Source organism: Papio anubis, chromosome 15, assembly GCF_008728515.1.
Source record: "Papio anubis isolate 15944 chromosome 15, Panubis1.0, whole genome shotgun sequence".
Taxonomy (NCBI): Eukaryota; Metazoa; Chordata; class Mammalia; order Primates; family Cercopithecidae; genus Papio; species Papio anubis.
Window position 1 is genome coordinate 81,021,908 of NC_044990.1, and position 25,519 is coordinate 81,047,426.

The window sequence follows — 25,519 nt, forward strand, 5'->3', positions numbered from 1 at the left end:
TAAGACATGACCTCTGTGTATACACATAGACAAATATGTAATGATTGCTGTCTATAAGAAATCTGAAAACTCAGAAGACATTGACCTCATTAAGAGTTATATAGCTAAAAGAATTTAGAATAGTGATTAACCTTTCAACTCTGTTGCTTCTGGCATTCTGTTTCAACAAGGTGCAGCTACCCTAACTCGTTTAATCTATCTGTGTAATATAGTAGCTCATTTGATGTTTATTAATAAGGCATCTTATTTGATGTATAATACAAGCATATGTACCTGGATATACAGTATTTCTGCATTATAAATCTTAAGCAAAAGAATACATGAATTTAAGTTCAGATAAGAATTTACTTTTAAAGACAGTTTACTGATATCTGAAATATTTTTTAATTTGCTGTACAGTGACATGGACAAACAGAAATCCACCCTCGTAGATGCCCTTTGTAGGAAAGGTTGTGCCCTGGCAGACCATCTTCTTCACACCCAGGCTCAAGATGGAGCCATTTCCACTGATGCAGAAGGAAAGGAGGAAGAAGGAGAAAGTCCTTTGGATTCTCTGGCAGAAACATTTTGGGAAACTACTAAATGGACTGATCTTTTTGACAATAAGGTAACCTTTCTGCTTCTTGTTTTGGCAAAGTTCTCGGGGTTACTTCACAGACCTCTCTGTGCCGCATTGCTGGTTACAAGAGGAAGGAGGTAAATGGAAAGAGTTAAGCTGGGCTCTGAATATGACATGTTTAGCATAGTACTTCGTGTTTGTCTCACCTTTTTTAAAAAAACATTATTTTATGGGCCTGCAAACTGGCTGTTAAACCATGATAATTTTAAAAAGTTTGAGAATATATGTAGTAGGCTTTTAGTTAAACCAGTTATGTATGTAGCTAAATTAAGAAAGTCTTCTAGAAAATGCCTTCAGGCCTACCCTTCTCTATTTATATGCTAATTTGTTGGTGGTAGGAGATTGGGGGCAGGTTGAGGGGGCATACTGGTTAGTTTAGATGTTACTTATTTTCCTCAAAACTCTTGAACTTCTAAATAATTATCATCTTGATTTGTAGCTAATCAGTTTTAAAACCCAATTCGGAAAAGCATTGTTGATGAACTTTTTTGGATTTTGGTTACAAAAACATTGTTAATTTCTTTTAGGTCTCTACTATAATTCTTGCAATAGAGATTATACAAGTCATTAATCTTCTTTTCCTGTGAAAATAAAGAAAATAAAGTAAATGGAGTCAGTAGGATTCCCTTCACTTATCACAGACCATCGTTTTGTTTTAGTAGACAGATGCGTGTTCTCAGAATTAACTGGTAATTTGCAGTAAAGGACCCTGGAAGTGGGAAGAAAATTCTTATATGCTTCAGATTTTTCCAGCACAGTACGGTTGTGCATTTATAGAAGGTACTCAGTTATATTTGGGAAACTAAAAGAGCCAGTATTGCAGCAGAGGTCAGGAATTTGAATCTGAAATTAAACCCCTTGAGTTTGGCTCCTGTCTCTACCACTTTTGTATGTGACCTTAGGCAACTTACTAAATTGTGATACCTTAGTTTCTTATCTGCATGACCTGCCTTAGGCTGTGGTGAGTGAGTGTCAAGTACATGCAGTGTCCCCAACAATATTTGCTGTTACTGCGAACAAACAAGGGAACAGTTATTGAAGGCCTGCTATGTGCCAAACACTGCTTACCACTGGAAGCATAAAGATGAATAAGAACCTGGTTTTTGTCTTTGAGGAATCTAACAGAGATTGACAAACACTTGATGAACATCATAATAAAATTGTTTTAGATCATTCTATTTTTGCAATACTACTACTATATTAGGGGTCATGCATTCTATTACCTGTTTACTGTGTTTATGGCAACGATTGTTAAATACTTTAGAATACAAATCAGTGTCATAGGATTTTCTTTGAGTACATTCTCCACATTCCAAAGTAGAGACCAAAAATATATATAAATGATTATAAGTATATTTGACAGATGCAGTAATTACAGATAAAAACTTGTACCAAAGAATCCATGCTTATATAATCTAATACTTGTTTTTTGACTTCTATCCTCATTTGGAATTTTGGCAGTTTATACTGACTCTGCATTTTGTATTTCTATCCTGATTTGCATCTTTGTAATTATTTATGTTAGCTCTGGTTTCTTATGCATGAAAAGGTATTTTTAAGTGGATTTCCACAGCTAATAATTTCTCGTATTAGTTTTCTTCCTAAAAAACATGGTTCATTCTGTGGAATACTCAGCTCTTTTGAAGACACTAATTATCTTTTTACAAGTGTTTAAAAATGTACTCGATATACCATACTCATTTCAAAAGCTACACTTCTGTTAAAGCCTTAATTTTATTGTTAAAACTAATGCCTTAAAATGTAAATTATTTTATAAACAAGCTTTATCATGTTTTACATTGTAGGTTTTGACATTTGCATATAAACATGCATTAGTAAATAAAATGTATGGGAGAGGCCTTAAATTTGCAACTAAACTTGTGGAAGAAAAACCAACAAAAGAAAACTGGAAAAATTGTATTCAAGTAAGTGATACTTAAAATGTCACTGTTAAGCATCACTTTGATATTGCATAGTGACAAGATAACTAGAAAGGATTAGGATTGTGATATAGAAATCATGGTTTTATTGTGACCAGTTATTACACTAATTAGCATAATGTGAACTATAGAATAAATACATGAGAGACAGTCAATAAGCTGTTTAAATTTTAAAAACACTTTTCACTGCTATCCGAAAAACTGATACTAGCCTCAAATGTTTTCAGCAAGGGCAAATGCATTTTGAATTTTGTAAAAGTAGAAGCCAGTTTTTCTTTATGAAGGAAACAATTCCTTTTAAATGCACGTTGCCTCAACTCTAAAATGGTTGAACTTCTGGAGTTTATATTTGATTTTATTCTTCATTTGAGATGGTAGGCATTTTTAAAATTATTTTACCATGTATCATATTATGTGCAGAGAAATTCTGTAGTTGAACTTTCTGCACAAGTTAGTTGTCAAGTAAAAAAAACTAGCTGAATTCTACAGAAGTCAGTTTAGTCTGACCTCGTCTTTGTACATGCGTAATTGGTTTATGCCTAAAGGATACGTTAAGGCAGGGGAGTTTGGTGGTAGCAGATTCAGCTAAAGGGCAAGTCCAGGTTAATTATACTTTATATGTAAGGTACGCTTTGGATGTAAAACTGACCAGTAGGTTCCTCTGAAAATGTGTGATAATTAGAGTAAGATATATTCATATTTACTCTTAGAGCTTTTTGTTTACCTTCACCAGTCAGTCCAAATTGCAGGACATTTTAAATGAGCTCCTCCAGATCTTTGACTAGATTAAGAGAACTCTTTCTGGAGCCAGGTGTTGATATGTCTAATGTGGTTCTCATCATGTGGAATCGGATCCGTGAGCACTTAGGTTTGTAAAGCCGGTGATCCCTGCCGACGTTCACATCAGGGAGTGTTTCTTAACTTGTGTGCCCTCCACTCTGCCCCGCTCCCGCTGCCTATTCTCCACACAGCAGCTGGAAAAGATGTCTTTTGACACCTGCTGTTGAATCTCCATCACATTTGGAATAAAATCCAAACTCTCCCCTGTGGTCCATAAGGCCCCTACCTACCTCTCCAGACTTATTTCATATCACACTTGCCCATATAAACTCTGCTTCTGCCACACCAGCATCTCTGCTTAGCAGAAACAGCCACACCTTTTCCCACCAAAGGACCTCAGCACTCACTACTCCGGCTAGATGGAAAGTCTTTCCCAGATTTTCACACAAATTTCTTCTTGTCATTCAAACCCCACTTAAGTGTCACCTCCATAGAGATTCTTTCTTAACCATCTAACTCCCCAGTTAGTTTATATTGTATCAAATATTATGTCTACTGTACACCTGATAAATATCTTACTACTTGTTTATTCATTTATTAATTTGCTTATTATTTGTTTTTCCTGAAAGTAGGAGGTGAATTTGTTCCATGCTGTTTTCCCAGTGTTTGACATGATAGTTACTCAGAAAAAAATGAATGAAAGGAAGTTAGGTTGGTAGGAAGGAAAGGACCAAGTAAGTTGGAAGGAAGAAGGGAAGACAGGTTAATAGGAAAGAGGGAAAAGGACAGTTGGTAGAGATAATGATGAGAAGAATAGGTTGGTTGGTAGGAAAAGTTGGTTGGTGGGAAGAAAGATCAGTGGGTGTGTGACAGTTGGTGCAAGGAAGATTCTGTATGCTACTACCTTACTGTTACTAAATATTTAATACAGAATTTATTCTAAATACTGAGCTTAAAAATCTGTCACTTCCTTTATAATAATATATTATTGTATTTTGTTGTAGCTGATGAAGTTACTTGGATGGACCCATTGTGCATCTTTTACTGAAAACTGGCTCCCCATCATGTATCCTCCCGATTATTGCGTATTCTAAAATAGGAAACAAGACTTTAAATTTTAAAAAAGGAAGTTTTATAGTGAATGGATATAAAAACAAATTTGTGGCATTTTTAGTCTAATGCATGTTTTCATCCACTATCCAATACTGATTATTAAAATGACGTGTATTTATCAGAGAATTCACTGACGTGTGGCTTAATACATGTAAATCTAGACCTCTGACATCATGATGTTTTCTTAATGCCTCACATTGCTGGCACAGGGATGTGCCCTGCCTGCCAGCACAGAGGACTTCGAGTTGGGTTGCAGCTTATGACATGCATGATAGGTTTTGGAGGGTAACTTTTAACTGCAAACCTGTAAAGTTCTATTTTTTATTTTATAAATGAACAGGGTTTTAACATGCTCAACTTTAATTTTTTTCAATTGTATGAAGGCCTTAAAAAAGCTACATTAAGCGTAGCTAAAATTATTTATTGGACTAAAAATTAACAGAACTTCATTTCCAGATTTTTTTTTTTTCTTTTTGGCAAATGTTTACATTGAGTTAAGGGGAAAAAATAGAACCAGCACAAATGAGTGGCAATTGCTTCATCTTGGGGTAATTATAGGCAAGTCATTTTCACATCCTCTAGAAGTTCAGAGCATCAGAATGAACTCTATGAATACATGTGTAAGTGCCAGACAGCTGAATCTTTATCAGGTATTGTAAAGATACACATATGATATGTTTATTAAAATTGAAATAATGTAAAACACGTGAATAAATTTGCAAAACCAAGATCACAGTACACCATATGCACTCTGGTACCTTAATTTTTTTTTTTTATAAATAATAAAAGTGAATATTGAAGCTTCTTAAAGTTGGTCTTAATTTTTCATAAATAAAATTTGGGGTTGTAACAATACATTAAATACATAGACAAAAAATTAAACATAAGGTAATCTATTTTACAGTGTTTCTTATAGGCTTACAATTATTTGAATATATTTCCAATTCTTGTGTGATTAACTTTTTTATTATTTTTATCTTTGGCTACTGCATGTGCATCTCTCGTCATTCCTCCACCAAATAAACAGACACAAGTATTATTAAGTTTATGATCCCTTATCTAATGGCAAATTGTGTGTATGTATTTTTTTTATCTTGTTCTCTTAAAATTTACTGCTGCAAAAGGCCTACCAGTAATCCTATCTAGTCATTCCTGTTTTTGCTGTATCTCATGAAAGTGTTAGAGCCTAAATACATGTATAAGCATATTGTTTACAACTTCTGGGCTATGTAGGGTCTGAAGTCCATCCATGAACAGCTACATGCATGTTCTCTCTCACACACTCAGACTGTCACCTGCACAGACATACAGGTCCCCATTTGTATAGGTCTAGTCCAGTAAGAGAATGGAGAAGCTCAGTAAAGGTAGGATGACTTCCCAAGGTTATACTGCTGATCACCTGTCGGAAATTAAATTACAGACCTTGCTTTACAACCCAGGTTTTGCTATTTCAGGTAAGTACTACATACAGCAGGAATCAGTAACGTTTGGCCCTTTAACCCAAACTGGACTGCTGCCTGTTTTTGTAAATAAAGTTGTATTGAAACAGAGCCATGCCTATTCATTTATGACTCCTGTAACTGGAGGCAGTTATACAAAGCTGCCATGTTAGCTCCTGTTTCCTGTCTGGATCATTCTGCATTTCTGTGGTGACAAGTGGACCCAAGTAAGCTCCAGAAGATGTCCTCAGTAAAATCATTACTGTTTCTATGTGATTACATTAAAAATAATACAAGCAGTAGGATGGTACTTCAAAAAGTCAAGCAGTTTTCCTGTTTCTGGTCATAGTAGCCAATGTTTGCGCACACCCACTGAAAACAATTGAAAAAACTAGGTAAAAATAACATTTTAAAGAACCATTAGAGACAGTACATAGTATGTGCCCAATACTAGTTCTGTGGCCCCTTTCCAATAAGAAGAGGCAGTTCCCACTTGTTACTGGGAGGAGTTTTGCCATCTCATGGGATTTCTTTCCTTCCTCATGTTAGCCTGCTTCCTGGGAGAACTTCTCTTTACCCCAGAAGAGCCCCACCTGCTCCTCTTCTTAGGCACCACAAATCTCAAACCGTTTCTCCACCCCCAGCTCTAATGAAATGTGCAGGGACTGGATGACTGGAAGCTACAGCCTGGGTCTCTGCTGTCTCATCCTGGCTCAAGTACTGACAAGCCAAATCACTTGACCCTCATGAATCTCCTTAAGAAAATCATGGTGTTGAATCAATGTGACTGTTCCAACTAGAAAATTATTTCATTTGAATTAACTGAGTCTTTGCCTCCACTGTGTTTCCTTCTCTGTCCTCCCAACAACCCAGCATTCAGAATACATGTGTCTTTGTCTTTCCCTTTAGGATCTAAGTCAGAGAAGCCTTCATAGGGAGATAGGTAAGAGGGATCCTTGCTGTCTCCCCAAAAGGGGAAGGGGAGAAAACCTTGAATGGAGAGAATTTTCTGAGAAATGAAAAAGTGAGAAACTGAACTTCATGAGCCTGAGTCTGTGTTAACATAGTAAACCAAGGGGAGAAAAATTTATCGGTAGTCATGGGTGGTAAACTGAGAAAGGGTAGCTGACTAAGTAAAATCCTGAAAACCAGAAGAGGAAGATGTAAGTGATGCTCTAACATGAAGGGTTCTTGGGCATCCCAATCAGCAGAATTTCCACCTGCCCTCCTGGTACCGAGAGCCAGGTCAGGATGTGATGGTGCAGTACCTGCCAGCACTTTGCTGCAAAATATCTCTGCACTCAGTTCTGCAAATGTACTGTTTTAGTTTCATTTAGAACCCCTGATTTGTGAGAGGATTTCAAACATCAGGCAAGTATGTAATGAATTCAAGCCGAGTCCTCTCGAAGGACAAACATGTATAACTACAGGTCCAGTGTCAGTGCCAGCTGTCAGGTTTTCACTGTGCAGCTAGGGTTGCCTGCTTACTCAGTCATGTCAGACAAATTCACTCTAGAATCGGCCAGGTCTTACCCAAAATGCAAATAGAATACAAAGTAACTGAAAATATATTTTGTAATTTCAGTTTATGTGTGGTTTTAAAAGTTAAGCTACCGCAAAACTCAGCTGTCTACAATAATTTATTTTCACTAGTAAGTGTTACTTGCCTGGAATTTGGCAGATCTAAGTTGGGCTTGGGCTAGATGGTTTCAAGCCTGAGTCATTAAGATGTAAAATTTACAGAAACAACAGAGGATTGAGGAACAAGTTAAATGACACTAATGATGCAGTCTGCATAATGCAGTAGTATGAAATTCTACAAAAAAAAAAAAGCAAGATGAAGGGAGGATCAGATTTAAGAGACATAACTAATTAACCAAATTTGGACCTGGTTGGGTTCTGATTGAAACTAAAAATAAATGTAATGACACGAGACAATTGGAAATTTGAACACTGCATATTTTAATGTATTAATATAAAATTTTAGATGTGATAGTATTGTTATTATGTATCTTGTATAGATACAAGCTGAATTTACAAAAGGAATGATTTGTCTGATTTGATTCAAATTAATATGAGAGCAGAGAAAGTAGTGGTTTAGATTAACCACGGTTTTCCATGAATTGAAATACACTTATTTAGCAGAATATTGAGCTATAGTTGCCGTATAATAAACTGCACGTATTTAAAATATACAGTTCGTCTACTTTCATCTATTTAAAATCTTCTATAATCATGTAAAGAAAAAGATAACTAATCAATTCAGCCATTCTAAAAGGACACTTGATTTACAAAATAAGCATATGATCATACTCCTTTGCCCTGGAAATGTGAAAAGTTTAAGAGATTTAAAGGAACGAGTTTCATTGCTTTAATTTTCTTAGTAGATTCCTCTACATTGTGTATTTGAAAGATCTAGGATTTGAAAGAAAATTTGCATAACATTTGGGACAAACCATGGGGTTTTTAACAGCTTTATTGAAGTGTAATGTACGTATGATAAACTTTAACCATTTCAAGTGTGCAGTTTAATGTCTAGAATGCAGCCATCAACACAGTCTGGGTTTTTAGCACTTCCGAATCATCTGAAAGAACTCCCTCAAGCTCGTTTGTAGCCAGTCTCCATTCTCACCCCTAGCCCCAGACAGCCAGTGAACTGCTAATCCTATAGTTTTTCTGGAAATTTCATATACGTGGAATCACAGTTTTTAATTTTTTGTGTCTTCTTTTGCCTAGTGTAATGTTCTTGAGTTTCAGCCACTTTGGGTGTATCTGTTCATTCCGTGTTGCTGCTGTGTATACTGTGTTGTGTGATGTACCACATTTTGTTCCTTCACCAGTTGATGGATGTTTGGATTGTTTATATTTGAGGCTATTAGGAATAATGCTGCTGTGCTGCTGTGAAAGTTTGTTTACAAGGCCTTTGGCATATCTTTTCAAGTAATGTTGTATAGATAATCTAGGAATGAAATTGCTGAGACATGGTATATTTCTTTTTATATTGTAAGAAACTAGCAGACCATTTTCAAAATGACTGTACCATTTGACATTCCTACTAGCAATGTGTGAGAGTTGCAAGCTTCATACATCCTCATCAGCACTTGATGATGTCACCTTTTTAACTTTGGCCATTCTACTGGTTGTGATACAGTATCTCATTTTAATTTGCATTTCTCCAGTAAATAATGAACTTACTAGACATTTGTATATCTTCTTTGATAAAGTTTCTATTCCGATATTTTGCCCATTTTTTCAGTTGTTTGATTGTCTGTCTTGAGTTGTGAGAGTTTGGATACAAGCTGTTTTTTAGATGTGTGTGATGCAAATATTTTCTCCCAGTGTGTTTCTGCTATGTTGCCCAAGCTAGATTCCTGGATTCAAGTGATCCTCCCGCCTCAGCCTTCTGAGGAGCTGATACTACAGGCACATGCCACCGCACCTGGCCCAGTGTGTGTAATAGTCTTTTGAAGAGCAAAACTTTTTAATTTTCATAAGAACCAACTCAGCATTTTTTTCATTTACAAGTTGTACTTTTGGTATCACATCTAAGATATCTTTGTCTAACTTAAGGTAACAAAGGTTTTACCCTATGTTGCCTATAGAAGTTTTACAGTTGTTATAGCTTTAGTTCTTATATTTAGGTCTGTGATCCATTTCAATTTAATGTTCGTGTGTAGTATGAGAGAAGGGTCAAGGTCATGTGTGTGTGTGTGTGTGTGTGTGTACAATTTGTTCAAACATCACTAATTTAAAAGGCTATAATTTCCCGTTGAATTACCTTGGCATCTTTGTCACATATCAGTTAGCCATATATGTGTGAGTCTGTTTCTGGACTCTGTTCCACTGATGTATACATCTATTTTTAAGCTGAAATCAACTGACTTGCTTACTGGGCTTCATACTAACAAATCAACGTTTTCCAGATTGAGTGACTTTCCTGGCCTTGCTCACACGAGACAGAGAAGCAGCTCCAAGTAAAATTGGGTGGAATAATTGGAAGTCACCAGGCAGACACCCTGTGCTTTTCACATAGCATCCAAATGTAGAAGACACACTGCCTCTTCCTACAACTTATCTTCTGCTTTGGGGGTTCTGATCTTATAAGTTCTGTATCGTAAAGGACATTGCAAAAGGAATGTTCATTTTCCTTCCCTTTTGCTTGAGAGAAAGGCAACTTCTTTAGCACCATATGTATGTGTATATATATACACACACACACGCTTATATATATGTGGGAGTAGGGGGAAGCATGATTTCCTTTTTAAAAAACAATTAGTCTTAAAATCTTGGAAACAGGTTTGTATCAGGTAGATTTTGCTGTTGATGAATCAGCTATTGTTTATTTTAAAAGAAGAAACCTTAATCACCATCAAGAAAAATTGAAGAGTGTTTAAAAACATCACGAAATTTACCTTAGAGACTCATTCTCAGAAGGCAATATCAATAAAGGAGAAAATAGAGACAATTAAGTCTTTGGAATTATGGCTAGAATGCCCATTTGTTCCTTAAACTTACAGATACTTCTTGTTTTACAGGCAGATTTAAAGATCACTTTAAGAAATACCCATATGTATTAATATTAGCAAATCATACTAATTGCTGTCTCAATTATTGCCTCTTTAAAGTACTACTTCTTATGAAGCAGATCTTCCCACCAGGTTCTTCAGGAGCGCCTTGATTCTTCTTGGCCTTTTTATTTTCACATGATTTTAGACTTAGCTTGACAAATTCCACAGAAAAGTATATTGGGATTTTTACAATGATTTCACATAAGCTGTTGATCAATTTGGAGAAAACTGACATATTTACAGTGTCTTCCAATGCATAAACTTGATGTCTCCCCACTTACCTATGTTAGTCTTAATTTGTCTCGATAATGCTAGATACATTTGCATTAACTTCTTGCCCATCTTTTGTTAGACTGATTCCTCAGTCTTCAATATTGCAATTGTAAGTGGTATCTTTATTTAAATTTCATTTTCTAACTATCTGTAGTTAGAATTTACAAATAAGGTTGAGCTTTCACTATTGACATTTGGCAACCTTGCCTAAACTCTTACAAATTCTAATAATTTCACTGTGGATTGCCTGCAGTTCCAGGGGTTGGTAAACTATGAGCTGTGAACCAAATCTAACTTGCCTCTTTGTACAGGCTAAGAAGGTTCTTACCTTTCCGTAAATGGTTGTAAAAGCAAATATATATAATATGTATTATATATGTAGATATAGAGATATATATAGATATGATGTAGAACAGTATGTGACCGGAGAGCCTAAAATACTGTGAAAAAAGCAGACAATATAGAAATTAACTAGAAATTATTAAGATAATGGACACGGAGGGAGAGTCTTTGTAAATTAAGAAGTTCTTAAGACAACATTGTTCTTATTCCAGCAGTTTTATTTTTCACTTTTAATCAACTTTAAGCCTATTAACTGTTTTCTATCATTCAATATCCTCTTTTTGCTGCAGTTAAAAATCTGCAAAAGTAGAGTCTTCAAACTAAGATATAGTGACTCTGTCAAGCCCAGTTTCAAAAAGCATGTGACAGCAGTATATTGACAAGTTTAAACATATGCTCTATAGCAGCAATAGGGAAGAAATTCACTTATTAATTTATCCATATAAGATTTATTAAACATGTAACTTCGTTGGAACCAACAAAGCTACTTTTCATGTTTTTATAGTTTTTCTTTTTAGATATTTAGATTAACCAGATAATCTTAAGTTATCTTAGAAAGTTTCTGCAGTATTGTTACATTAGTTCCAAGTATACAAGTTGTTTGTATGCACTACCTTCTCAATCCTATAAAAGAAGTCTTTATTAACAAAGCAATTTCTAACACATCGCTCAAAAGACACACTAACGTTGTGAAAGGCATTTTGTTGGATTTAGTCCCATTTTAGTATCCCCTTAAAAAGTTTGACTGATGACTCTGGATATTCAGCCAACAGTGTTGTGTCAAAAACTTGCTTGAATTTATCTAAAAATTCATAGTCAGTGCTGAATCTGAACTTGTTTGCCCAAAGCAGCACCGTCCCTGGCTGAGAAAGGTACACCATGGTGGTGAGCAGCTTGTCCAGGAAGTAGTGATGGTAGACCACGTCCGAGGCTAGGACATAATCATAGTAAAAAGCTGACTTGGGAAAGTTTTTGTCCAGGTCTTCACCCCATACCAGTTCTTTCACTTCAGGCAGATGTGCTGTGCATCGTAGTGTGTTTTTTAAAAGATTGTATTGAAGGTTTCCCAGGACATCAGGCAAATCTGTTGCTGTGACTTGAGCTCCTAAGAGAGAAAGAAAAATTGCAACAAAGACCTGGAAACATCTGGGCAACCACAGTGTACATAGACACAGGGAGAGACACAAGAAACAACTGGATTCCTTAGCCTTGGCTCTATTGGTGGGTGGGCTGGACATGTTTGACCTAATGTGGGCTGGCTAATTCTTCCTTGTGGGTGGTCTTGTCCTGTGCACTGTAAGATGGTGAGCAGCCTCCCTGGCCTCCAACCACCTGAGGTCAGTAGCTCCCCCACCTCACCCCACCCCCGAGATTGACAACAGAGACTGAGTCATGCCTCTGGACTCAACTTCGTCCCATGGAAACTGGTTGATTGGAGTTGATTAACCTCTCTGAGACTCAGTTATCTCTGTGGATAACAGCAGTAATTCCTGCTGCATGACATTTTCGGGAGAGTCACTGAGTGAAGTCAGGGCCAGGCACCTAAACCACAGCCTGTCATAGAGTAAGCACTTGCTATTGTTACAGTAAAGGTCTGGATAGTAGGTCAGGAATAAACAAACCTAAAATACTGGCCACAATGGAAACAAGGCCTGGTCCAGCACCAATTTCAAGTATTTTTGCATCTTGGAAATTCAGTTCCTCGGCATGTTTCTCCAAATACTGACACAAAGCCGTAGCCTGAAAAATAATTATAACTTTTCATGTGGGCATTGGAACGTTGGAAGTCAGTAGCAACCCTTTCTGGCACCCAAATTTAAATACTAAAAGACATGTTATTACATATGTTCAGTTTATATTCATCAGAACCCAAATGTACACTCAATGCCATATATAGACCTCTGAAATAAAGAAGTTATAATAAATTGCATCTAAGGAACTGGGGAAACAGATTTCTTAAAATTGCCTCCATCAGATTTGCTCAATCTCCAAAACATAGGAAGAATGGTAGATCAGCTTAGCTCTTTCAAATTAGGACAATGTTGGGCTGAAAAAACAGCAACTTCTTCCACTGGTTTAATCATGGGTCTCCAGCTGCTTTAAGAATGTTGTTTTATGTTAGAATTCTTTCTTGTAAGACAGTTTTTTAAATTATAGAAATAATTTTTTTTAAATGTCATTTTATAAACTTGAACACCTCTTTGCTGACTCCTTTACCAAAATTCAGGTTGGCTAGCACTTTGCCATACTGAACAATGGGTTAGTGACTTTTTAAAAAGTGGTTCTTCTAAGAAACAGACTGTTCAGAAATTGCTTCTCAGACTTCAGTGTGCAAAAAGATCCCCTGGATAGCTTGTTAAAGATGCACATCCTCATTCAGTAGGTCGAGAGTGGGACTCAAGATCCTGCACGTCTAAACAAGCCCTGACATGATGCTCATCTGCTGGCCCATGGACCCACTTTGAGTAGTAGCAAGGAGATTTTTTAAAATGTTTTATGTATCAACATTTGGTTATATACATAACAATATATGTTTTATATATAGTATAAAATGTTTTATATATCAACAGTTATATATATAACAATATATAACTAAATTTTATATATAATACATAAAATGTTTTATATATCAATGTTTAGTTATATATAATAATATATATAAAATGTTTTATATATCAACATTTAGTTATCTATATAAAAATATATAACAATCTTATGTATAATATATATAAAATGTTTTATATATCAACATTTAGTTATATATAACTATATATAACTAAATTTTATATATTATATATAAAATGTTTTGTATATCAACATTTAGTTATATATCAATATATAACTAAATTTTATATATAATATGTAAATATCAACATTTAGTTGTATATATAACAATATATAACTAAATTTTATATATAATACATGTAAAATGTTTTATATATCAACATTTATATATATAACAATATATAACTAAATTTTATATATAATACATATGAAATGTTTTATATATCAACGTTTAGTTATATATATAACAATATATAACTAAATATTGTTAGTTTTTTATACAGGAAATCAGACATCCCTTTCTTCTTTATTCATTCTCTTCTGCCTCCACCTTCCTCTAACCTTTCCACAAAGAGTAAAGAGTATTTGATTTGCATTGATTGCTGAGGTGTTTACATTTATGGCCATGAGGAATCAACCAGCGGTGCCCTGGATTGGAGAGATTAGGAAGAGTTATGAGAAGAAATGACAAAGTTACTTAAATTTGAGTATAAATAACCTAGAGTGAGGAATGTGAACACTGAGATTTAAAAAAATAATGAACTCTATGATTTACTTACACATTTAGGCCCTAGCTAACGACATGCCCCCATCTTCCTCTGGACTCGACTTTCTATTTGGGGCCCAGTTTGGAGTAGGGGCAACCAGGATGATTTGAGATGTGTCACTCTTAGGATTACCAGTGGTAGGTTTAGTAGCCAACCTGATCCTGTGTGTCACTCCATTTCATCTTCATCTGTTCATATTGAACTGCTACAAGCAAAGATGAGTATGACGCAGTCATCTCTACTGTCTGGGAACTCACTAGTGGGGCTTGGGGGCCATGTCAGCCAATTACAAACTGCATTCTGGGGAGGTAAGTGCTGTAGAGGAAGCATACAGCAGGTTGAGGGGAGAGGGATCACCACAGAGCTGCCGAGGAGTCAGGGCCGACTTCAAGGGGCCGGGGAGAAGCCAGCTGGTGTGGAAGGCCAGGGTGGTGGGTGAAATAGCAACATGGGTGTGACATAAACAGCACCAACCGCAGCACACTGCAAGGAGCTCCAGAGTCTAGAAGGGAAGTTTTAAAGAAAGGAGTTCTTTGGTCCTTGAGGAAAGAAGAGTAGTATTTGCAGTGGGGGCTGGGGGGGAGGAGGTCAATATCAGGAAGAGAGTGTCACCTGGAGCCATTCAGAGGGCAGCTCTGAGAAACTTCCTGGAGATGGCTGCAGGCATCCTTCCTGGTGCCCTGCTCTGTGAGGGGCTGACCCCAGGGTGTCATCTGGAGACCAAGCTTTTCTCGGGAACAGCTATGTCTTTTGACATTGTAAACATTCCCCCCAGCCCCAGTCCTGTTAGCAAACTCCGAAGGGATCTTTTCACAGAGTTGCACCTGAAGTCGCACAGGAAAAGGGTGCCATCCCACTCTAGATACCCTTCTTATGCAGCTTTCAGGGAACAGGTTTCGTGAGAGGCTAGTGTTTGGTGCATGAATGATACCTTGTTCAGAATAAAACAGTCAGGTGGACAAATATTCTTTTTTCAATTTCTGATCTCTTCGTTTTTATTATTTTTTTAAAAAGAGAGATGGGGTCTCACTATGTTGCCCAGGCTGGGCTTAAACTCCTGAGCTCAAGCAATCCTCTTGCCTCGGCTTCCCCAAGTGCTGGGATTACGGCGTAAGCCACATGCCCGGCCTCTGATCTCTTACTACACCACTTTTTCGCTACACCACTGCTGTCGTCTATTTGCCAAATGTGTTACAATAGGAAGCTGTGAGTAGTTTGATGATTTTCAAACTTGTTTTTAAGGCAAAGAAAAGCCTTTGGTTGAAGGAAATTATATGCATAAGGTGTAAAAATAGAGCTCCCTGTTTGGGAGTGAGTGAAAGTCGACACCCTAAGAGCCTGGAACCCTTTGGCTACCCTTCTCCCCATCCTGTGTCATCACCAGATGACCTGAGGGAGCCCTATGGGACCACTAACCAGGACTACTCAGTGTGGCAGCCCTGGCCCAGCAGATACGCATCACCTGGCAATGTGTAAGAAATACGCCCCACCCCGGAACTCCTGAATCAGAATCTGCATTTTAACAAGACTGCAGATTGAGAAATTCTGATCTGGAGCCTTTCTAAGCACTGACAACGTCTGCAGTGGGAAAAGCGACAGCGCTGGCTCCGAGGGCCACTGCCCAACTTGGCTCTGCCCTGCACCCCAGTCGGGAGCTTTACCACGCCAGCAGACGGGCCTGCATCCCCATTTCCTCAGCTGAAGGTGGCAAGAATATTACTTTAATGAGGACAGCTCATTTGAGCTTACACTAGGACTTCATTTAATCTCACAACCTGAAATTAATTCTCACAATTCTGACAACCACGTCAGGAGTGCTGTAGACATTACCACCACCCTAGGTTTTAAACATGGAAATGAAGGCAAATGGAGGTGAAGTGAACATTTGTGACCACCCAGCCCGGAAATGGCAGCTTTTCTGACTCAAAATCCAGAGGACTGCCCCCATTTCAGCGCCATCCTCTCAGGACTGTGACAGGGGTAACATGCCACAAAGTCATGCTTCCAAACGTCCCTACCGACACAGCCCCCATGGAAAAGAGATGAACGGCTGGCGACCAGGCGCAGTGGCTCACACTTGTAATCCCAGCACTTTGGGAGGCCAAGGTGGGCGGATCACTTGAAGTCAGGAGTTGGAGACCAGCTTGGCCAATATGGTGAAACTCTATCTCTACTAAAAATACAAAAATTAGCCGGGCGTGGTGGCACGCACCTATAGTCCCAGCTGCTCGGGAGGCTGAGGCAAGAGAATTGCGTGAACCCAGGAGGTGGAAGTTGCAGTGAGCCGAGATCGTGCCGCTGCACTCCAGCCTGGGCGACAGAGTGAGACTCCGTCTCAAAATTTAAAAAAAGAGAGAGAGAGAGAGAGAGAGATGAATGTCTGAGGGTTGATGGGCATGCCTCAGAGATGCCCACTGCAATATCTAAACTCTAAATCTCTGGGTTTTTTCTTAACAATGTATATAAGTTTTGCATTCACTTCCTCATATAGCTGAGTTTATTTAATATAAAAATAATGTTTCAAGAAACAGAGCTTAAAGTAAAACCGGTGTTTCTGAAAGAAATACTGTTTTTGCTGATCCCAAGCCCACCACCAACACCCCCTCAGGGGCTTCTCAAATTGAGAAGCACAGGATATGAAGGAACTTAACAAATTGTCCAAGGCAACTCGGAAGTACGGAATTGTTATCTCCAGAAATCCTGACATCACAAACGTGACACTTCTCTCACCCCTGGCCACACCACTGCTCCGTAACTCTCTATGGATTCCTGGATGACAATCTCCTTTCCTGCAAACCGATAATGCTCCTGAGTGTAGCTGGCGTAATCTGTAGGAACAAATTTCTGGAGGCTGTGAAGAGATGGTTCTATCCTGTCGGATTCTGTGAAGTAGAGAAATAAACTGGAGTTCATGATTTGTTAAAATCCAGTGCAAAGACACACTTGGTACAACTGTAAGACGGCATTAGATTGAGCGACCTTTCCATAAACACAGGGGCTGATGCTATCAAGGAGAACGCCTGCAAATTGGCACAAAATTGAATTACATGGGATGACGGGGACATGAAATTTGGATGTGACATTTTTATCACATGACAAAATGCCAGAGAATGCTCTGGGCCCTTTCTTTATTTAGGGGAGGACAGAAGAGGTGTGGATCCGTCCCCACCATATGTTTTGCTGATGGAAAAATGGCGAATTTACCAGCAAAATTGCACAAATGAGCTGTCTGGATACAGAGCAACTAGGTAAACACAAACCTGCCTTGTTTTCCCCCCTTTTTGAGACAGAGTCTCTGTTGCCCAGGCTGGAGTGCAGTGGCACAATCTCAGCTCACCACAACCTCCACCTCTCGGGTTCAAGCGATTCTCCTGCCTCAGCCTCCTGAGTAACTGGGATTACAGGTGTGTGCCACCACGCCCAGCTAATCTTTGTATTTTTAGTAGAGACAGGGTTTCACCATGTTGGTCAGGCTAGTCTTAAACTCCTGACCTCATGATCCACATGCCCTGGCCTCCCAAAGTGCTGGGATTACAGGCATGAGCCACCGCGCCCAGCCAGACCTGCCTATTTTTAGGTCTTGAAGTGAAGTAACATTCCCACATGTTGGCTGGAGCGTGTTCCTTCAATCTTTCCTACAATTGCTGCTCAAAAGGTAGAAGCCATCCAAGCCCAGCCAGCCCCACATCCCTGGGGGAGGATGTCAACTGAGCTCTGGCTATTAAGTTACTATTGCTTTAAATACTCCTTTAAACCCATGACCCACGCTAGCAGCTCTCAAATGACATATAAAATGAGAGGAAAAGAGCACCTGATCGGTCTGACACCAAGGAATCACAAGTGTTTGCAGGTTTTCCAGAGTGTTTGGGAGTAAAAAGAGCAGTGAGTCAAAGTGTGCAGAAGAAGGATCAGGAGCAGAGGAAAAGGTGTTGGTCCCAGCGGTGGGAAAGAATTAACAGTGCGGAGACTGGCGGGGAGGAAGGTCAGTTTTGTTTGCACGAAACCTGCCTTTGTGGCCTGGGATATGACTGTAAAACGTTTAACAGGAGGTAAAATACGGGCTTTGGAGAAAGGTAGAGGAGGCAGCCGGTGAACATTGGAAGTGTTTTAATCTGAAATAGGCACTCAAGGTGGAAGGCAGAAGGAGGTGAATACGAGGCAAAGGGAAGTGGGTCTTGGGAGAAACCTGGTCAGCAGAGCATCCCTCAGGTCAGGGGCAGGGCCTCTGGGTGTTTCAGGTGTCACTCATTCCATACACACTGGAACAGTTCCATGCCACTGCTCTGCAAATGCCAGTAACAGCTCCACAGTAAGTAGAGGGATTTGGAGTGAGCCTTTAGAAACAGTCACAACCATTTGACCATGTCTGTTGAATCCACGAACAAAACGCGGAGCTTGTATTTTCTATGTCTCTATATATTTTCATTTAATTTATCTAGAAATTCGTTTTTTGTTGTATAGTACAAAAGTATCAGTGTGCAGCACACTGAAAAAAATGGGAATGAAGTGACTCATTTGTAAATCAGCATCACGGGTGTCTTCGGCCCTTCACAGTGTTGTTTTCGCCTGGGACTTTGATTTAGTATGTTCTACCACTTTGAAGGAGAATTCTCTGCCCTGACAAAAAAGGTGAGCTTCCAGAAACCTGGGACCTCAGTGAACTTGCAAGACCCCTCTAATAAAGGTAGCCAATTCAGTCCTGAGACCTTGTCCTTTGTTGTCACCTGCCCTGGTAGGAGGCTGTAGGGAGGTTGTAGAAAAAGGAGGGAGCCCTGTAGCTCTCCCCACCTCTTTTGGGAAGCCACCGACATCTAACAGAATCCCAGCTCCTACCACACAGAACTGAGAGACTGACTGTGAATTCTGGTTCAGAGGCAGGAAGAAGGCCGAAGAATAGGGTGATTAATGTTTAATAACCATTAATCCCACCATGCCGATTTCAGAGAAGCAGCATGACGTCGCTGGGGAAAGACGTGCAGTACCTCGCCACTGTGTAGTGTTCCTACCATACAGGCACCATAGACACGATTACCCTCGAGAGCGTAGATATTAGGAAGAGGTAATAGAATAATTGATGATGACTTTTGAGTATTTATCAACTTCGCTTTTAATATACCTTTGTCTTTAACATCCTTTGTCTTTAATATAATCTATTTAATAATAAGATTCTAACTTAAATTTGAATGATGGTTATATATAACAACCAGCTACAAAAAAATTACTGAAATTCAGGTGCCAGTACAAGCCATCACCAGCACACTGCTGGGTGGTGGCTCAGAGTATCAGGGACCTGTACCAGCCCCTGCCGCTTCCCTGCCCTGCCCCACTCTCATCCAGGCCATGCCTGTCCCTCCTCCCATATGTCACCATCTGGGGACTTATTTTTCTCTAGAGACTAGGAAGAGTAAGTAGGCTGATTTTGAATGGCTCATCATTTCACAGGTAAATAAACTGACAAATATTAAGCTTGACAGCTACACTTTTCCAATCAACATTGCAAGGAAATATAGACATACATGTATTCTCTCATAAAACCCTGTGAAGTTCTACAACAATAAAGAAATGTATGTTTATTACACCTGAAATATTTTCATTTATTCTATCTGTGCTATTCTGATAGTTTTAGAGAGATCAGATTTTCAGATAAGGTAGAGTTGCATTTTTATGTAAACAATTCAGTAAAAATAGACAACATTCTCATTTATTAGAATTGGGATGTATTTTTTACCACCTTTAATTATAAACACTGTAAATGCTGCATCTTGGCTTTTATTATATTATTTGTTATGTCTATTGTTTATTTACAACTGAATCCATGCCCAGAAATGTAACCCTAAACTGTTACATTGTCCTAATGGGAAAATACAGTTTGATTTCTAAAGATTCGCTATATGACAAAGCTGCCAAGAATGTATTTTGGGGAAAAGCAGAAACGAACCTAGATTTTTTTTCTTCTTTTAAGTTCTTGTTACAAAAATATAGCAAGCTTAAATCTATACATGCAATAAAAACAAATGTGTGAACTTTGGTAAGTAAATAATGAAAAAACAGGAATTACTTTTAAAAGTAAATAATGAAAAAACAGGAATTATGTTTATGCTTGCAAAACAGCACTTCTCTGCTAAGCTTCATTATAGTAAAAAATCTAGTGTTAAAAGGAAATGGAAATTCTTGTCACTGAAATTTACTTGAATATGTCATCGCCAGGAAAGCAACTGAGGACAACTGTTGAAGTGGTGAAGAAGGAGGTTACCTTCTAGGGCTCCCCCGGTGCTGTCTTTCTGCGAAGCCCCCTTCTTCTCAGCCTCCAACCAGCCACCCGGGGAGCTCAGTCCTTCCCCCCGGCGCCCAGGCTGCTGCGCGGAGCTCAGACACACGTCCATAGCCGGAGCCTGCTGAGAGGAAAAAGCTGGACAAGGCCCGAGTCGCTCAGCCCAAGACATTCCCGAAGGGCTCCGAAAGGTGTAGTTTATCTTAGCTGAAAAGAATGCCTGCTTTTCAGCTTAGTTCCCTGAGTGAGCAAAGCAGCCACCCAAGGAGCTGTTATCCTGGCTTTGCAGAGCAAGACGCAGAGAAACCATTCAGCATTACTGAACCTATGTGCGTGAAGAAATGCCAAAACAGCAGCTTTGGCCTGAAAACCAGTTTTATGTTGCTCAGGGGCCTACAGCAAGTTCTTGTTCTTTTGAAAAGTTATTCTTTGCCATCCTCCTCCCCACTCCAAATACTGTAGCCCATCACTAAGTTCTGGAACTCCATACTGTATCTCTAATAACTTCTGGAATTGAATCGTAAAATCTGTCCAGACTTGCATACCACTGGGGGTACGTGTGGATTCTGGGGTTAATGACATCATGGATTAGAAGCTGGGATTTGGAGCCAACACAAGGCTGCTCTGCTTTCCTCTGAGGCTCTATTGCAAGACAGTAGAAAGCACTGGGACCGGGGCCAGGAGCTCGACTTGGCTCCCTCTCTAACACTGGGCAACTCACTCAGTCCCTCAGGGCCCATTTCCTCATCAGCGAAAAGGCGATCATAATATCTGCCTACCTCCCAAGGCTGCCGTGAGAAACAGAAGAGTGAACGTGATTATTAAAGCGCAGGAAATGGTACCTGGTCCAGAACAAGAGACCTAGCTATTGGGATCATTGATTGGTCCTAAAATACGATGCCTGACATTGCTGGAGGAATACTCACATTGTTGCTGCGCATAGTTCTTGAAGGGCTTGATGTGTATTCATTGAATCCTCACAAAAACCCTATAAGGTAGACACTGGCATGACGCCTTGTCTCAGATGAGAGAAATTCAGGCTCAGAGAGATTAAAAACCAGCACAAGACCAAGCACAGCTGGCCAGGGATGATGCCAGGAGTCACAGCCAGGATGGGCCATCCAGCCCAAGTCTCCATTCTTACTCAGCAGGCAGGACGCAGCCCAAGTTGCCTTGGTTCTGACTTGTTTTTCCATGCCTGCTTTGTCCTGACATTTCTCGTCATGTTTTGTGTATCTGAAGTCTACACCATCACAGTGACATTTTCTAGTCCCTTTTACAAAATGTAAATGGTTCTCATCTGTGTTTACTGTCCTGGGTTTATTCCTCACACACAGGAGTTGCCCATCACATTGAGGTTCCATCCAACTGAGGGTGGAAACTGGACACGCCAGCCACGCCACGACTGACTAGCTCACCTAAGACCAGCACTAAATCCAGCCGTGCAGGCACGAAATTGCCCTCAGGGAACAAAGCATGAGAAAGAGTGCCAGGCCCCCACCATGTGGGTAATTCTGTCTACACCTGGGGGAGGCTGTGTGCCCCACACGTGTCCGCACAACAGATTTCAAAGCAATGAGATTGTGGTGGAAGTAATGTGGCATTTTCATTGACTCTAGAATCACATAATCAACTACTTGCCCCAATTTTCCAGCTCACCAAGCTAGCCAAGAATGCTCTACCAGGCTCTGCTTCACAGGAGGATTTGTTTCTCTTGCAGGCGTTCACTTGCTCCTTCTTTCCAACATTCTCACAGCTGCAGGAAGTGGATTGTTCCCCCTAGAAAATAGCAGACTGGTTGTTAGAAAGTATCTGGAGGGTCCGCAGTGTAGACGTCTCAGCACTGTGGTGAGAAACCTGCCTGCCTTTGACTCTTGCCTGTGCCATGTACAATCCAAGTAAATCACGTAGATGACGGTGACACCTGCTTCATACTATGGTTGTGGGAATTAAGAGGGGTCGCCCATGCAAAGCCTCCTGCTCATGCGATATCAACTGTTGTTATTGTTTTCAAAGTTACAGAGGAAATACACAGTGTGACGCTGTATACGGAATTTCAACCTGTCACCATAGGACCGTGCACATTCAATCTAAGGCATCTTCATTTTCCATGCAAGGAAAGAACTATTTTCAGTCAAATACCAAGGACAGTTTTCCTCGTGCAATGAAATGATGACCTCTCCATCACTGTAGATGTGATAAATTAACTTTTCCCAAAGACAGCTGTGCTCTGAAAAGCCATCTGCAAAAGAACTGCTATAGTCTACTGACTGTTATTAGTTCAGCACGTCTATGATCTACGTCACATGTTCATAGTTAATAAAGAATTGGAAATGACTCCTTGTTAGTAAGCCCAGAATAATTTTGAATTGTTAAACATATCTTTACCTTATGCAGCAGAAGAGATTGGAGGCTTCTGTGCACCTTTAATCCCCAATGTTTTATATAGGTCTACACCTGAAAGGATTAGCATTTTATGAACAAAAGCCAGCCAGTGGAAGCCCAAGTTATTTAGGGTAGCATTATCTACCAGTCCTCATAGACACATTACTTTGCTAGAATTCTCTTTCTCTCTCTCTCTATCTGTCTCTCTCTCTCTCTCTGTCTCTCTCACACACACACACACAGAGACACACAGACACACACACACACAGTCCTAGCAACATTAAATGGAATTCCCTCCAAAAGTTTCAGGAATATCACTGCAACAGAACAGAGGCTACCCCTGTGGCATCCAGTTGCTGCGATGTGGTAGGAAACATTAGACTTCCAATTCACTTTTCAAAGAAGTGGGTGTTGGACAGTTGCACAGACCTGCGAATTTTGTGCTCATTTACCAAACTCCGGTAGCCACAGGGAGGACATGCCCACCCAGGCTCTGCCTAGGACCCATATCCTGGCAGCCAGAAAGAACTCACGGATCTACCAAGAGGAAAGGAATGCTTTTGGGAGGAAGAAAGGAGAATGTCTATCCATGAGAAGGGACAGGAGTCAAAGGCTTAACGCTGAATCCGGGGAATTTAGAAGGAGCCAAGAGAAGAGGAAATCAGAAAACCTCTTCCAAGAAAAAGTAAGCCATTGTGATTTATGTAATTGAAATAAGGGACAGTCGAAAGGGAAGGAGGAAAATCATGTGCTCATTTGTGAAGCTCAGAAACCCTTAAAATAGAATATAGGTCATGTAAAGTAAAGCCTCAGACAAATGGGAATTAAAGAATCATTTGTGATAGGCTACATTCAACCAGGGAGTTGGATGAATGGTGTTTTAACTTGAGTAGATATAAAAGCCCTTTTATGTTTTTGTACCCACCCTTGGTACTCGTTTCTCTGGTGTCACTATTTTGTGTTCTTTATGTCAGTTTCTTTTCACTCAGGATGTTCATCTAGATGTGCTGTGGTCCCATATAAATCACCTTTCCCACTTTCTTAAATGATGGGGGATGACCCGGCATTTGTTCTAGCTCTGTCGTTCTAATGCTTTCTTATTCCCCAAATGCTTCTAGTCTATGATCGCATTCTGCATGTCTGTGACTTATTTCTTCCAGGTGTCATCAGTCCCTATGAGAAATAGCAAAAAGATGGCCATCAGAACAATTTTACAAAAATCTTTTAAAAACTAATGGCAATGTACATGAATATGTGTGTGTATATTTATATACATATATACACACACATAGACACACATACGCATTCATTCTACAAGCTTTAAAATGAAGCAAAGGACAAAGGAAAAAATGTTGATCTCCTTTGATTCTACTATCTAGAGAAGGAAACCTCACGAACATTGTTTTTGTATCAACTTCTAGGCTTTTTTTTTGCATAAACTTTTTAAAAGCTATTTTACTGAAAGTGTGACTTCATAGAAACATGTACCTCTTTAACCTAGCATCCTATTTTTAGGATGAGTTCATGTCCTTTACAGGGACATGGATGAAGCTGGAAACCATCATCCTCAGCAGACTAATACAGGAACAGAAAACCAAACATTGCATGTTCTCACTCATAAGTGGGAGTTGAACAATAAGAACATAAGGACACAGGGAGGGACACATTACACACCGGGGTCTGTTGGGGGGTGGGGGACTAGAGGAGGGGTAGCATTAGGATAAATACCTAATGTAGATGACGGGTTGATGGGTGCAGCAAATCACCATGGCACGTGTATACCCATGTAACAAACCTGCACATTCTGCATGTGTACCCCAGAACTTAAAGTATAATAAAAATAAATAAATAAATAATTTTTAAAAAGAGTTCCTTTTTAATACTTTCTTCAAAGCCATCTTTTAGATAGCTGCTTTAAGATACAAATCAGAGCTCTATTGCCTGGAGCTAGACCACGGTAGATCAAAGGCTCTTAAATGCTGGACTTAACTGTAGGCAGACTATGCCCAAATCCCTCGGAAGCTTTAACATGCATGAACTCCAGGCTCTGGCAATTCTTGTTTGCAGGTTTGAGAAGGAACCAAGAAGTTTGAATTCCCTGTCTGAGAATTGTTCCTGACATAGGGTAGCACCTGGCACATAGTAGGTGTTGTAGTTGCTGAATTTGTTATTGAGTGAACCTCTGAGTGCCCAAGCAGCCACGGGGATGCTCCAAAGGTTCAGGGAGGGATTGGCGGGAGGCAGGGCAGGGGGGGCACAGGGCAGGGACACACAAGTTGTTTTCAAATAGTTGAAGTGCAGCCCATGAAAAGGATTAGAACTCCTGCATGGCTTCAGAGGGCACGCTGATGAAGTCAGTTACCGGGAAGCAGATTTGGGCTCAACAGGAAAGAACTTTCTAACAAGTACAGCAATGGAACAATTGATCCCAAGAAGCCTACATAATGGAAAGTGGGC

At 39.5% G+C, this 25,519-nt stretch overlaps 2 protein-coding genes across 8 annotated transcripts in view; one reads left to right on the top strand and one right to left on the bottom strand.

The window, feature by feature from the left end:
- The window catches only part of TPP2 (tripeptidyl peptidase 2), an 83,456-nt gene extending 78,200 nt beyond the window's left edge, over positions 1-5,256 (top strand). For 6 of the 7 annotated variants that reach the window (XR_004178555.1, XR_004178556.1, XM_031655651.1 and 3 more), the window contains 3 exons: positions 400-607; positions 2,425-2,544; positions 4,344-5,256. Coding sequence is in view for 4 of the 7 variants with exons in the window: in XM_031655651.1 (XP_031511511.1) it covers positions 400-607; positions 2,425-2,544; positions 4,344-4,433 (418 nt within the window). In the remaining 3 variants the exon portion in view is untranslated. Of the gene's footprint in view, positions 1-399; positions 608-2,424; positions 2,545-4,343 lie in introns of those variants that run through there. The other variant, XM_031655654.1, reaches the window with a different exon arrangement.
- A 6,251-nt stretch (positions 5,257-11,507) lies between these two features.
- On the bottom strand, positions 11,508-21,014 carry METTL21C (methyltransferase like 21C). The gene is made up of 4 exons (XM_021929746.2): positions 20,660-21,014; positions 17,137-17,288; positions 12,697-12,814; positions 11,508-12,179 (listed from the first exon to the last, which is right to left on the bottom strand). The coding sequence occupies exons 1-4, from the start codon at positions 20,847-20,849 to the stop codon at positions 11,785-11,787; spliced, it is 855 nt and encodes a 284-aa protein (XP_021785438.1). The 5' UTR covers positions 20,850-21,014; the 3' UTR covers positions 11,508-11,784.
- Between the last annotated feature and the right edge of the window lie 4,505 nt (positions 21,015-25,519).